This window comes from Hippopotamus amphibius, chromosome 13, assembly GCF_030028045.1.
Source record: "Hippopotamus amphibius kiboko isolate mHipAmp2 chromosome 13, mHipAmp2.hap2, whole genome shotgun sequence".
NCBI lineage: Eukaryota > Metazoa > Chordata > Mammalia > Artiodactyla > Hippopotamidae > Hippopotamus > Hippopotamus amphibius.
The window spans coordinates 5819394-5833137 of NC_080198.1; the positions used below are offsets into that span (position 1 = coordinate 5819394).

The following is a 13744-nucleotide window of genomic DNA, read 5'->3' on the forward strand; positions in this document are numbered from 1 at the left end:
GTGACACCCCCAGCGAGCACGCCTCCCAAGCCCCTGATTTCTCCTTAGTCGGTGTTATGATGTTATCATCACCATCATGGCTGGGCTCCCCTCTCCACGTCCCCATTAGCACTTTCCTTTAGCATGAGAAGACTTTCCTTCAAGAGCAAAATATGCACCATCCTTAATTGTATGCACGTCATGATGAGATGTTCTTGTCAGGAAATTGTCCTCCTGTGCACTGGCAAGCCCACGTGGCTTTGTGTTGTTTTTTCTTTAAATACAGTTTATTATGTATTTCCCATTATTAAAGGTAATACCCATGTTTGTGGCACAGACAGGAGGTGGTGGATATCAGAATGAAGGCACACGGGGAGCTGGTGTGCTCAGAAATGGAAACGGGAAGGGAACAAGAGCGGGGGCGAGGCCAGGGCACGAGCAGGAGAACACCTATGTGTCATGGGGATGTCCTGACAGTCATGAGAAAATGCCCAGGAGGCATTGGTGCAGGGCCCCCTGCTTAGTGCAGCCACAGTGGATCCATTATCATCATTTTTTTGGTTACTACCCACCCTGCCCACTGCCCACGGGGCAGCTCCCCCAAGCAGCCCCACAACAGCTCAGTGAGCCTGAGGTCTGTCCCGGAGGAGGTTCTACGAGATCATGAACAGGATGGTTTGCCAGGACGGAGAGGGGAGTAATCTGCTGGCGCTATCTTGGGGGCTCAGAAAGCCGGTCCTCAGAACGGCCTGATCTAAGCATTGATATGTACCAGGCCCGCTGCTGCTCCTTCTGCTCACCTGGCTAGGGACTTTCCTCTGATCTCCCAACTCTCTCTTCCAGACCCATGCTTCCTATCTTCTCCCACAACTGTATAAAGCTTGTTCCTATAATAAAGCCCTTATTCCATAATACTCATAATGGCTCTGCTTCCCAGACTGAACCTTGATGGACAGACAGACTTAAAGTGGCAACATGTCAAAAGCTGGTGAAACTCGGTGATTGTTGAACAATTCTTACAACTTCTCTGCAGAATTCAAATTTTAAATAAGATTTTTAAATTAGATACTTTGAGGAATGAACCATGAGGGAATGAATGAGTGTTGTTGTTAACTAAATTTGCTCCCATCATCCTAGTTTTAGACCTTTATTTAGTTGACCGCCTTAAAGTTTCTTAGGACAGTGAAAGCACCTACCTTATGTAGCTCAGAATCATTTTCTATCCATTCATTCCAAGATTTTGGAGGAAGTCCAGCTCCACATCCCTAGATTTTGAGCCCAAATCTCTCTCTGTTGGGGAAAAAAGTTTTGTGTGTATCTGTTGTTGTTTTGATGAAAGAGGCTATTGTGCCCCCACCCCAAAGAACAGAAGGTCTGACATTGTATATCATAGAACCTTTATTATTTTTCCTCTATATTCTTAGAAACGTACATAACGCCCGTGCTCTAGTTATAACACCATTTATAGACATTTAAAATGCATCTTCATTTATAAATATTTTACATTTGGTCCATAGAACAGATAATTTTACTAAATAATACTGTAATTTTTTTTAAAACAGGCTCTGTATATAGTTTGAATATGTATATATTACATATATTTTTTTAATATAGAGATAGATTTACTTGGTGTTCTGAGAATAAATCCTTATTGCAAAAAAAAAAAGCATATATGATAATACAATATCTTTCCCTCCCCAGGGCAAACACTAAAAAAAGTTACACATATTCACAGTTCTCACAGTAATTGTACGACACGTAATATTGTGCTATATAAGTAGGTTTGGATGGAAATCAGTTAAGGGATTTCTTGCCAAACATCTCACTTAGATTTGATTACAAACATTAAATACGCTGCATTTGTCTTCAAAAGACTTGTTCTTAGTTTCAGCATGAAGAACAAAGAGAAAGTCAGAAGTCTTCCTGCCCTTATTCTAAAGGAATGCACACAAAGAGTGGGGGATGGGACCATAAGACACAACGAAGGGTTCCTTTTGTTCTAAACCCTATAATTTAACAATACATATGTATGTTGATCCTGGATTCACCAGTTGGCATTTGGGATGCCTTAGTAAATGAGACTATTTTACAGATGACTTCAGGAAAAGCTCTTAGGTTTCCTATACGATATCAAATGAGACCCTATGTACCACACGTGAGGATGAATGTACATATGTGTACACAGACTTCTTGTTTTTTCTCTACAAGAATGTGCTTAATATTCTGAGGGTAATACCTTATTGCAAGAACTGGTATGCTGGTCACTTCTGGATGAGGATGACATTAAAAAAACCCACAGTCACAGTTATTTAGCATAGTTATTAAGGATTAGTCGTAACACACAGCTCGTGAGTTAACTAGCTAAGGAGTACGGGGCACAACGTACAATTTGCTACATGGGAACCCATGTTCCTGGCAGATGAGAAGCGCTGAGTTGCTGGAGCCTGCAAGTAACTGTCTTCACCCGACTTGCCACCACCACCGCGGAGCCCAGTCCTGGAAAGCAACAAACGCTACTTCCTTCCGATGAAGCAGCTTTAATCTCGGAAGACTTGGGGGAGGGTCTAGCTCCTCGGTTACTGGGTTGGTAGATTTTAATGGCAGTGAGGAGATTCCCACTAGGGAATTTCGGAGAAGGGGAGAGGGCAACAGCCTTGACTGGGACTGCAGTGAAGGAGATGGTTTAAGGAGACAGAAAGATCACTGGATCCACTCTGCCTCAAGGACAGAGCCTCACCTGGATTTCCTCTACAACTGTTCTGTGCTCTGCAAAGCCGGGTAGCCTAAGAGAAACCGGGGCTCCTGATTAGGGAATTTCCCCAGCGGGATCTGAGGTCCCCAGAATGGTGATAAACAAATCAACTGTGCTTGTGGCATTTTTCCGAGGAGCAGGGCCCATCTGGAATGATGGCTGTTGGGCCAGGCACAATCAGAATGGCCTGGTGAGGAGTGGGGGGCAGGACAGCTTAGTGCAGAGATGCCCATTCAGCCGAGTGGCAGGGAAACAGGACACTGGGTGGATTGCTTGAGAAAGCAGCTCTGGGAGTACTGACGGGAGCTGGGGGCTGGGGGAGGTTGTTGTCAAGCTGCCTAGGGAAGGAAAAAACCAAAAAATGAAAGAGCCCTGCTGGCTCCCTGCTCTCAATAGCGAGCTCTCCCTGGAAATGCCCATTATACAAAATGCCCTTTTCATGTGCACAGAGCAGCGTTCCGACTGAACCGAACTCCTGCCAAGTCCGAGATAACAGTCATGGGTTTCGGCAGTAAGAGAACAGTCAGGAATACAACTAAAAGCCAGGAGTGTGCGACCTGGCCGCGTCACACTCGCTGGCACGATAAAAATGATCTATCACAGCGGTCACACAGGCCGACTGCTTGATGCTGACGGGGCCCAGATTAAAAAGGTCACCAGCCCACGGGCGCCGGAGCCATCGGGCATCTTCTTCACCCACGGCGGGATCCCTGGGGGTGTGACTGTCCCCACCTCCCTCTCTTTGCGTGGTGATGGTGTCTGGACTCGCCACTCGAGGTAGGTTGAGATAGACGGTATCTTCAGACATCAAGTGGTGGTCGTGTGCAGCCAGGGTGGGGGTGAGAGTGTGGGTGGGCGAGCCGCCCCGCACCCCTAGATGTAGGCCTCTTTGCTGGCTGAGCCGCTGGCCTGGGGCTGCTCCGGACCATTCTCAGGGCGGACAATGTCTTCGCTGGGCCGGACCATGACCTGGATGCGCTGTGGACAATGGGAGGACTCAGGCTGGGATGGGAGGAGGGTGGCCTCTCATTGGCCCACCCTCTTTTCAAGTCTCTCCTGTCTGTTCTGCCTGCAAGGTACTCCCAGGCACTGACCCCCTCCTGCGCACCCTCCTCGATGCTCCCCGGGGCCACGCCCACCTCCTCTCACTGGGTCATTGCAGTAAATACCCCCGGCCCTCCACTTCCATTCCTGCCCCTCATCCCTTCATTCTATTCTCGAGATCCCCGCTGCAGGGCTTATGGGAAAACTGAAGTCAGATCATGTCCCTCTGCTCCTCGTGACCCAACAACAGCTCCTATTTCACCAAAGTCCTACAAAACCCCATAGGATCTGGTCCCCGCCACCACAGACCTCAATGTTCTCCCCACCCCCCTCATTTACTCCACTGCAGCCACACTGGCCTCCTCACTAGCACCAAGCAAGCACCTGCCCCAGGGCCTTTGCACTTGCCGTACCCTCTGCCTGGCACATCCTTCCTTTCAGACAGTGACAGAGCTCAGTCTCTGTCTCCTTAGGTCGTGGCTCAGTGTCATCTCCTCAGCGAGGCCTTGCCCAGCACCCCCTACACCCCCTTTCTCCATATTCCTCACCCCCATCAAATGTGATTTTATTTTTTGTTAATTGTTGACCTTCCCTTCCTAGCATGTAAGGTCCGTGAGGGGGGGACTCTTGCTCATGGCTGTGTCCCCAGTGCTGCCGACAGTGTCTGGCACAGAGCAGGTGTGCAGTGCACATCTGCTGAATCGGTGTACCACTCCCCGCTTCTCTGCACACACCCCCTGCCGTCCTGCCCTAACCGTTCACTGTCCTCAGACGAGCCTTCTCCTTTCCCACCGCTGGGCCTTTGCACAGGCCGTGCTCTCTTCCACAAATGCACCCCCTCTGCCTCTCTGCCACTCTAAGACCTGACTACATTTTGAGATTCAGCAGCAAATTATCATAAACAAAAGTGTTGAACCTAGAGTTGGAAGAAAAGGCTGTAAGGCCCTGGCTCTGCTAATACTTGACTGCAAGGGACGGGGAAGTGGTTTCCCCACTCAGGGCCCCAGCAACTCCAGGGGCTGCGTAAACCCACCACCCATCTTCCCTGTGCCGCAGACCTTATGTCCCTCCTTCTGGCTCTGAGTGGGTCTAGCAGGTACATCTTGGTGGGAAATAAGGTTTAGAGGCACTGATCCAGGTGCTACCAGCTCCACCCCTCCTCAGTGATATCCCCAGCCTTTACTTACTCCATCAATGTCTCAGCACCTGGACCTCCAGCACTGCCTTGTTTCACTCAAGAATTCAAGATAATTTAATGAAGTGCTGGTGTGGACCTCGCATGTGCCAGTGGGCCCCTGCTTGGGGCAGTGTGCCTTACATGAGGGCTAGAGTCACGCTCTTAACACATCTGATCCCGCCCTTCATCTGCTCTGAAACCTCAATGGCTGACCATTGCCCTCAGGATAAAGTCCAAGTTCTTGTCCTGATTTTCAAACTCTTTCAGGATCTGGTCCAACCTTTCTTACATTCCCAGCCTCATCTCTTATCACCTCCCTGCACCCCTCCCCTCTCTACCCCCCAGCCACACTGCTCAGTTTATACCCCTGGGCCTTTGCACACACTTCCCATCTCCTTCCAGGAACATTCTCTCTGCTTCTACTTTTATTATTTTTTTTTCTTTTTTCTTTTTTTATTGAAGTAATGTTGCTTTTGTGCTAGTTTCACCTGTACAGCACAGTGACTCAGTTATATATATGTGTGTGTGTATTCTTTTTCAGATTCTTTTCCTCTATAGGTTATTACAAAATATTGAGTATAGTTCCCTGTGCTATATAGTAGGTCCTTGTTATTTATTTTATATACAGTAGTGTGTATATGTTAATCCCAACCTCCTAATTTATCCCCCTTTGGTAACCGTAAGTTTGTTTTCTATGTCTGTAGGTCTATTTCTGTTTTGTAAATAGGTTAATTTGCATCTTTTTTTTTTTTTCTGCTTCTACTTTTAAGTCTGGCTTGTCCTTAGACCTGTTCTTTGCTGTCCCCTCTTTCAGAAGCCTTCTCTAACCCTCCCCAACCCAGGCAGGGCTAACCCATCTACCTGGGTCATCCCAATCGTGACCTCTGTCACTTGACTGTCATTGGCTATCGACTTGTCTGTCTCCCCAACTAGACTGTGCTCCACAAGGGTAGGGGTGGTACCCAACACAGTGGGGAAGGGGCCCAGTGACACGAAGGGTGAAGAAGGGACTTACCTGCTTCAGAGAGCCCTTTAAGGTGAGGAACATGTAGGCCATGTACCCAGGGATGAGGACCATGGAAGACAGGGCCATGAGCCAGCCCACGCCCTGGCCCCACTTGGGGAAAACGTAGCTTCCCATGGTGAGAGGGGTCATCTGCACAGCACTGAAAATGAACACACCCTGGGGAGGGGCAGGAAAGCAGAGGGGGCAGGCAGTCACCCAGACGGGACTGCCAAGGCCCCTCCCTAGACTCTGCAGCTGATAGGTCCACTGCCCTCCACCCCTGCCCTGGGGCTGACCCTCACAAGGGCCCAGCATCTTGGGAATCCTGCACCCAAGGCCATGGCTAGGACATAAGGTGCCTTTGTGTATAATAGAAGAAGCCACCGTCTCTGGGAGGACCAAGAGAGAAAGGTGCCTTCTTCTCTGTGACAACCAATAGAAAAGGGCATCCCTTCTGGGAGAGCCAATATGAAAAAGGTACCCTCTCTGGAAGGTCCAACAGTGGCTCCTCTGGGAGGACCAACAGCAAAAGGCACCCCTTCCTCCAAGTTAACCAGTTTGTCAAGCAGGACAAGGGTGGGAGGTCGCCCCCAGTCTGCCATTGGCTGGGTGTCCCTGTGCAGGACATAACACGTGCACTGGCCCAGCCCCACTGCAAGGAGCTGGGCAGCCCCTCCCAGGCTTGCTCCTGCCTCGGCTTCTCTCTGTAGGAGAGAACGAGAGGCCTCCCTGTGCGACTGGTTTGGCTTTAGAATCTGGTTTGAGTGCAGCCCCAGCCCACTGGGTGATGCTGGCTGGTGAGTCCTGGTCCTGCAGCAGCGAGTGGGGGCAATAATGCCGACTGTGCTGGGGTCTGTGGGGATGCTGCAGCATGTCTGGTACCGTGCCGGGAACAGAGTAGATGCTCAGCACAAATGAGAGAATAGTAGTACTAGGGAATAGAGGTCTGGGGGCTTCTTCCACCTGCCTTTGGCTCCAGAAGTTTCCTCAGGACCTGAGTCACCCCAGGGTCCGGTCTGGCCCTGCCCTTACCGCCACAATGATGGGGGTGAAGAAGGACCAGCAGAGCTTCCACCAGATACAGGGCCTGGAGCCGACCATCTCTTGGATATTGTCATAGAATCGGTTGACACCTGTGACAGTTGGAGAGAGAGCAGGAGGGATGAGCGAGCTGTGGGGGCTGCAGACTCAAGGCCCTGACCTGCTGTTTTCTCACAGTGTGACCACGGCCAAGTCACCTAACCTTGCTGAGCCTCAGTTTCCTCATCTGTAACATAGGGCTAATGCTCCAGGGTAGGGGGGCATCCTCGTCAGCTAAGTATTCAATAACCAAATCCCCCAGCAAACGGGTTATATGGGAAAGCAAGTCACCCGAATGTGAAAACATCCACCAACAAAAGGATGTACTTACAAAAAGCATCCATCACTCTCACTGTCCCTCCCACTCAACATCTCTCCCAGCCATTCCTTCAAAGCTTTGCTGGGTAAGGGCAGTTTTTCCTCCTGATCTTATGCATAAGGGACTGGTGAGAGAGTCCAAAGGAGAACTGCCAATCTTGCAAAAAGAACCCTGCAGATGTTCTGAAGTTCATGAGAGGGATGCTGGGTGCTGCTCAGATTATCAGCAAAGTCACTGACAGTGAGAAGGGAAAAGGATGAGGAGGGTGAGGTAGCAGGACTACAAACAAGATACACTGAATACCAAGGACCCAGAGGGACCCTGGAGAACACTTCTTCCAAAAACAGCATTTTGCTGTGACAACCAAAGTGCCCAGAAGGACAGCCTTTTCACTATCACGCAGTTGGGTCTGGAAACTTAGGCCACAAAATAAACAAAAATCATCACGTTCTACATTCTTTGTTCTAAGATAGTGCATACTTTTAATTATAGCCTAGCTTTAAAAAAATATTTAACTTCAGAACTTTTTTTGCAGTCTGTTTTTTTCTTGATAAAATCTCAAACAAATCTTTTATCCCAAAACTTATGAAGAAATGTTGGCTCCCATTTTAAATGAGTTCATTTAACTCTTCTTCTTATGGTATCTTCTGAACATGGGACGTTCTGCGCCAACTTCCTTGAGTTGCTGTGAGGACCAAAAAAATTAATGTATGGGAAGGGCTGGGTGTTCAAGTTGTATTTGCTGAATGATGACTGAAGAAAGGGATGGATGAATGAATGAATGAATGAGCGGGGAGGGGTTGGTGCTTACCATAAAACCAGGAAATGGACACACATTCAAAGAACACGAGGAACAGCAGGCTCATGCCACTGGCAGAGTAGTAATCAAAGAGTTTGAAGACATAAATGCCCCCCTGCAAGAAGAAAAGAGGTGAGAAAGGGTCCACTTCCCCTGGGGACCAGTGCATTCAATTCACAGTCAACACAGGCTATGTAGGTTGGGATTAGGCCACACTGCAACTAGAAGGCTTGAGAGTAGATCAGAGGAAGCACAGAGGGCTTGCGGCCCTGCTAGGATGTGGGCACGCACCTTTGGGGATTGGGAAGAAAATGCCCAGGTGGCGGAGGGAAACACCCCATTTCTGGGAAGGCTGAGGAGCTGGTCACCTGAGCCCCCTGTTCACAATAAGCTCTTCTACAGCCTAAATAAGACCATAATGTAACACATAAAAAAGTAAAGAGATAATAAAATAAAATAAAACCCAAATGCCCGCCTTGGAAGGTCCTGCATGATCTGGTTCTGCACCCACTACCTACCCCTGCACTCTCTTTGTCACCGCCACACTGGCCTTTTTTCTGTCCCTCAAGCTCACCAAGCCCATTCCCACCCCAGGGCCTTTGCATCTGCTGTGCTTTCCTTCCTTCGCTAGATCTTCCCCTGGCTGGCTATTCCTCACCATGTGAGTTTCAGCTCAACTGTCACTTCCTCAGAGGGACTACCCTGACTACTCTGTCCAAGTCATCGTGCTTCCCACCCCTGTTGGTCATTCTCTGTCCCACTATCATCTGTTCTTCAGGGCATTTAATGACCTAATTTGCATGTCAATCTTGTCCACCAAAATGTAAGCTCTAAGAGAGCAGATACTGTGTCTGCCACATTAACTGCTGAATCTCCAGTGTCGTGCTAGGCCCACAGTAGGTGTTAAACAACTATAAAGAATGAAGGAGTAAAGAACTTGATGTACCCCCAAAAAATAATAAATAAAAAACAAACAAACAAAAAAAAAGAATGAAGGAGTAAAGGAACAATAAACCTGGGGGTTAACTGTATTTGGATCCAGGGATGGTTTTGTGGATCATAAATCAGACCCACAGGGCTGAGCTCTTGGCTTCAGGGTCATTTATGTTTATCGTGTAATTCCTCAGCTGTGTGTCTGTCTTGCACCTAGACTGGGAAGCCCTTGAATGATGACAGCATTGCTTATTACTCTGGATAGAAAAAGAAAAGTGGGAATGAGAGGAAGAGGCAGCGTCCGCTTCAAAGGCTCAACTCCAACCTGACTCTCCAGTTTCTTCTGTGAGTCTTCCAAGCTCAGCCCTGCGTCCCCTCCTCCAGGAAGCAGCCCTGGGGCCCCGTGTGGGGCTGGGGGCTATATCCTATTTCCGGCTCAGTGTCTGCATCTCCCACCAGCCCGGGACCCCTTGAGGGCAGGGACCCCGTCTGAGTCATCACTCAGGACCTGGCACAGAGATGGTGCTCAGAGAACACACGAAAGGTGGGAGGGGACAAGGCTGGGGCACAGAAGGCCTGGGAGGGGCCCCAGGTGGGTGGCGGCAGAGGTGTGCCAGGTGCTCTTGCGCTCACCTGGGTGATGTTAGACAGGCCGATCAGGTAGGAGACGATGCAGACGGCGGCGATGAAGAGCTCCCTGCGGTTGCGGAGCAGCCGGGGGTACTCGTCCACCAGGGCGGTGATGAAGCCCTCCACCGTGCAGAACTGCGGGGGGGCAGGGGTCAGCCACTCCAGGCAGCCCCAGCCCCCACCCACCCAAAGCCTGACCCTCTGGGGACAGCAGGGTTCCTGGGTTCCAGGCCTGACTCTGCCTCTGTCTCCCTCTGTGACCTCAGGAGAGTCCCTTCCCTCTGGGCTTCAGTTTCCCCACCTGGAAAATGGGGAAGATGGCTGAGCTGATCCCTGAAGTCTCATGTGGGGTCTCTCTAGGGGTCTGAAACTCTTGGCCATCTTCTTGGGGACCTAGGACAATGGGCTCTCTCCTCTCCTCTCCCTGCTTGGTGCTGGACCAGTGAGGCTGGCTGGGGACTCCTCAAGGTGCCAGGAAGGGCGTCCTCACCTGGCTGTCAATGCCCAGCATAAGCAGCATGGAGAAGAAGAGGATGGCCCAGAGGGGAGAGATGGGTAGCTGGGTCACCGCCTCCGGATACGCCAGGAACGCCAGCCCGGGGCCTGTGGCAGGAAGGGCAGGAAAGGAAAAAATGCAAGGCACTGAGCACCTATGGCATCCCCAGCACACCCACTTCCTAAGCTTTATTTAACCTCATCTTCAGAGTAACCATTTCACTGTGTGTTGTCAGCCTCCTTTTCCACACAAGGAAACAATGGGAGGAGGGTTGGGGGAGGAGGCAAGAGGCTACAGAGTTGGGTTCAGAGGCAAGGGGACCAGTGACATGAGATGAGGGACTGCAGTGGCCTGGCCAGTGGTGGGGACAGAGCAGGCACAGAGAGGGGGCCAGCCGGAGAGATACTCAGGAGGCAGAATGGGCAGGTCCTGGTTTTGGTTGGTCTGCGAGGGAAGGTGAGAGATGATAAAGGAAGGGTCCAGGATGATGCCGGGGGTCTGGCCTGGGCGCGGGACACTGGAACCCTCTGCTGTGATGGGAGCACAGGGTAGAAGGCTTGAGGAGTTTGGGACACTGTGTTTGAGTGTCGGGGGTGGGGGTGGGTATTCAAGAGATGAGGGAAAACCTTGGAAGAGGGAAATGAGATTGTAACCTCTGTGGGGTCTGGCTCTGGAAAGGGGGGTGGCTGGGAAGTTCCGGAGAAATCAGATGGTGGGCTGCCCGTGCCGGGAGGATTAGGACCTTGGTGGAGAATGTTCCTTTCTGCATGACCGGCCTAGCCCTCCGCGACAGGGAAGGGACAAGTCACTTTGCCCCCCTGAGCCTCAGAGGTCCCTCACCCCCGAGGGGGGTGCTTTGAGTCACGGTGGTGAGCATGTCTGGGTTGGACCCAAGTTGATATCCCAGGGGGCAAGAGTGGGTCTGCTCGCCCCAGAAGTCCAGGATCATGCTGGAAGTGCCAGTAAGGCCCGGCTTTGCAACCAGTCAGGTCTGGGGTCAACTTCAGTTCCACCACCTTTGAGCTCCATGAACTTGGGCAGGTGACCTTGGTGAGTCTCCGTATCCTCACCTGTGAGAGGGGGATAACAAGGGCGCCGACCCATAGTGTTGGGAAGGGTTCAGGGACACAGTCCACGTAAACGCTCAGGGCACTGCCAGTAGGTAGGGACACTCGATGCCAGCAAGCCACGGTGGTGATGGGGATGGTGGCGGCGGTGGCGATGAAGAGCCAAAGCCTGCGTGGTTAGCCCCTCCCCGCAGCCCTCCCCGGTGCCGTGCTGACCTGAGGCCGCCACATCAGCAATGGACCTCTTGGTGACATGGGCCATGAAACCCACGATGGAGAAGATAACAAATCCGGCAAACATGCTGGTGCAGGAATTGATGCAGCAGACGATGATGGAGTCCCTGCAGAGAGGGAGGGGCGGCGTCAGGAGCGGTGGGGCTGGCGGGAGGGTGCGCTAGTGGGCAGTGGCTATCGAGGGCCCAGGCGGAGAAGGGTGCCTGGGGGCCGAGCTACCGGCACGCCCACCCCCAGGGAAGGGGCGGAACCGGAAGGAGTGGCCGGATGGTTTTGGCTTAGAGATGGGTGGAGTTCACCGACCAGGGGCGTGGCCTCGATGGGGCGTGGCCTCGATGGGGTGGCCGCGGGGAAGCACCTGTAGACATTGTTGTGGAAAGAGTTGTAGCTCCCGAGAGCTATCAGGGAGCCCAGGCCCAGCCCATAGGAGAAGAAGATCTGGGTAGCCGCATCCAGCCACACCTATAGGCAAAATGATTCAAAAAAAAAAAAAATTCAAAATTATAATGATAACCTGGAGCACCCCAGGGCCTCTTACACGTGCTAACCAGCTCTACCAGGCAGCAACCCCAGTTTACATGAGGGGCTCAGAGAGGCGCTGTCACTTATCCTAAAGCTGGTAAACGGTGGCTCAGGACTCAGGTGTGCTCTTAACCCAGAGGGGGCCCTCCAGGACCAGGCCGGGAGGTCACTCACCTCAGAGTCCGACAGCTTGCGGAAGTTGGGCGTGATGTAGAAGAGGATGCCCTCCTTGGCCCCGGGGAGCGTCACTCCGCGGAAGAACAGGATGATCAGCATGATGTAGGGATACGTGGCGGAGAAGTAGACCACCTGGGAGGAAAGGGGGCGAAGGGTCACGCCCCTTCCAGTGCACCCACGCTTTCCCCTCCTCCATTTTACCTACATCCCTACCTGTTGTGCCTCTGGGTTTGGTTCCAGCTGTCTCCCTCCAGGAAGCCTTCCTGGATTCCTAACCTCCTCTGCTTGGCCACTTTTCTGAAGCTGCTCCTTGGTGTCTGAATCAACCAGCTCAGCACCCGTTTTTTCCCCTTTCCCTACCCCTCCTATTTTTTAATTTTTATTTAAAGTATTCAAGTAATACATGTGGTGACAAGGAAATTTTTAAATTATACAAGAATGCACACACAAATTAAAGGTCCTTTCAACAGCGCATAGAATACAAGTTACATGAGGGACAGGGCTTGTCATGTTCACTTCTCTGTTTTCCTAGTGCCTAGAACAGTCCATGGTATATAGTAAACACTCAGTAAGTGCCTGACAAATACACAAGTTTTCATAGATGTTAATATTTTAATGTCCTCTTTTCAGACTTTCCTTTGCATATATGATTGCATTTTCTTACAAATGAGGCTCAAATTATATACCTGCTTTCTCATTTAATGTGTTTAAAGTTAAAAAACACACAGTACAGACAGCTTTGTTTCTTGTTTTGTCTACTGAACGCTGTTGTATTGTCTCATAACACTGATTTTTTTTTTTTTTTTTTTTTTTTTTTTTTTTTTTTTTTTTGGCACACGGGCTTAGTTGCTCCGTGACATGTGGGATCTTCCTGGAGCTGGGATCGAACCCGTGACCTCTGCATTGGCAGGCGGATTCTTAACCACTGCGCCACCTAGGAAGCCACACTGATTTTTTAATTATACAAAATAGTCCCTCAGGAGGTCCCATCATCCTTTTTAAAATTTCCCCTACTGTTATCCATTTAGGTTACTTCCAATTTCACGTGGCTCTCAATGATACTACACTGGATACCCTGTAGCTAAAACTTGGTCTACAATATTATCACACTATTCTCAAAAAAAATTCTTAGAAGTGGAATTAGTGACTAACAAGGAATAAACTTCTCAAAGGCTTTTTGATCCACATTGCCTAATTACCTCCCAGAAATTGAACTTCATCCAGCACTACAGAGAATGCCTTTCCCACAAAGGGGCCAGCACTGAGGATAATCATCTTACAAATTATTTTTAATTGATAATCAAGAGACTGATGTCACTGTCTGAAATGGCATTTCTTTGCTCACTAGTGTGAAAGAGCAATTTTCAAGTTCAATGGCTTTTGTAACTCCAAGTCTGATGTGCCCCTGCTTCCCAGTCAGCATGAATTGTTCTCTGGGTGAATCTCATCTCCTTGACTTGACTCTGAGACTCTTCAGGGTTAGGAAAGGCAGCCACGATCCAGCACAAAAACCACTGTACTTGGAATTA

At 50.2% G+C, this 13744-nt stretch overlaps 1 protein-coding gene across 6 annotated transcripts in view; it reads right to left on the reverse strand.

Annotated features, from left to right (window-relative positions):
• Positions 1-1359: 1359 nt before the first annotated feature.
• Positions 1360-13744, reverse strand: part of SLC6A1 (solute carrier family 6 member 1) — a 44272-nt gene continuing 31887 nt past the window's right edge. For 5 of the 6 annotated variants that reach the window (XM_057706535.1, XM_057706531.1, XM_057706532.1 and 2 more), the window contains 9 exons: positions 12213-12347; positions 11875-11978; positions 11499-11623; positions 10210-10322; positions 9723-9854; positions 8169-8271; positions 6991-7091; positions 5968-6135; positions 1360-3709 (listed from right to left, as the gene is read on the reverse strand). In XM_057706535.1, the coding sequence (XP_057562518.1) occupies positions 3605-3709; positions 5968-6135; positions 6991-7091; positions 8169-8271; positions 9723-9854; positions 10210-10322; positions 11499-11623; positions 11875-11978; positions 12213-12347 (1086 nt within the window). In that variant the 3' untranslated portion in view covers positions 1360-3604. Of the gene's footprint in view, positions 3710-5967; positions 6136-6990; positions 7092-8168; positions 8272-9722; positions 9855-10209; positions 10323-11498; positions 11624-11874; positions 11979-12212; positions 12348-13744 lie in introns of those variants that run through there. The other variant, XM_057706536.1, reaches the window with a different exon arrangement.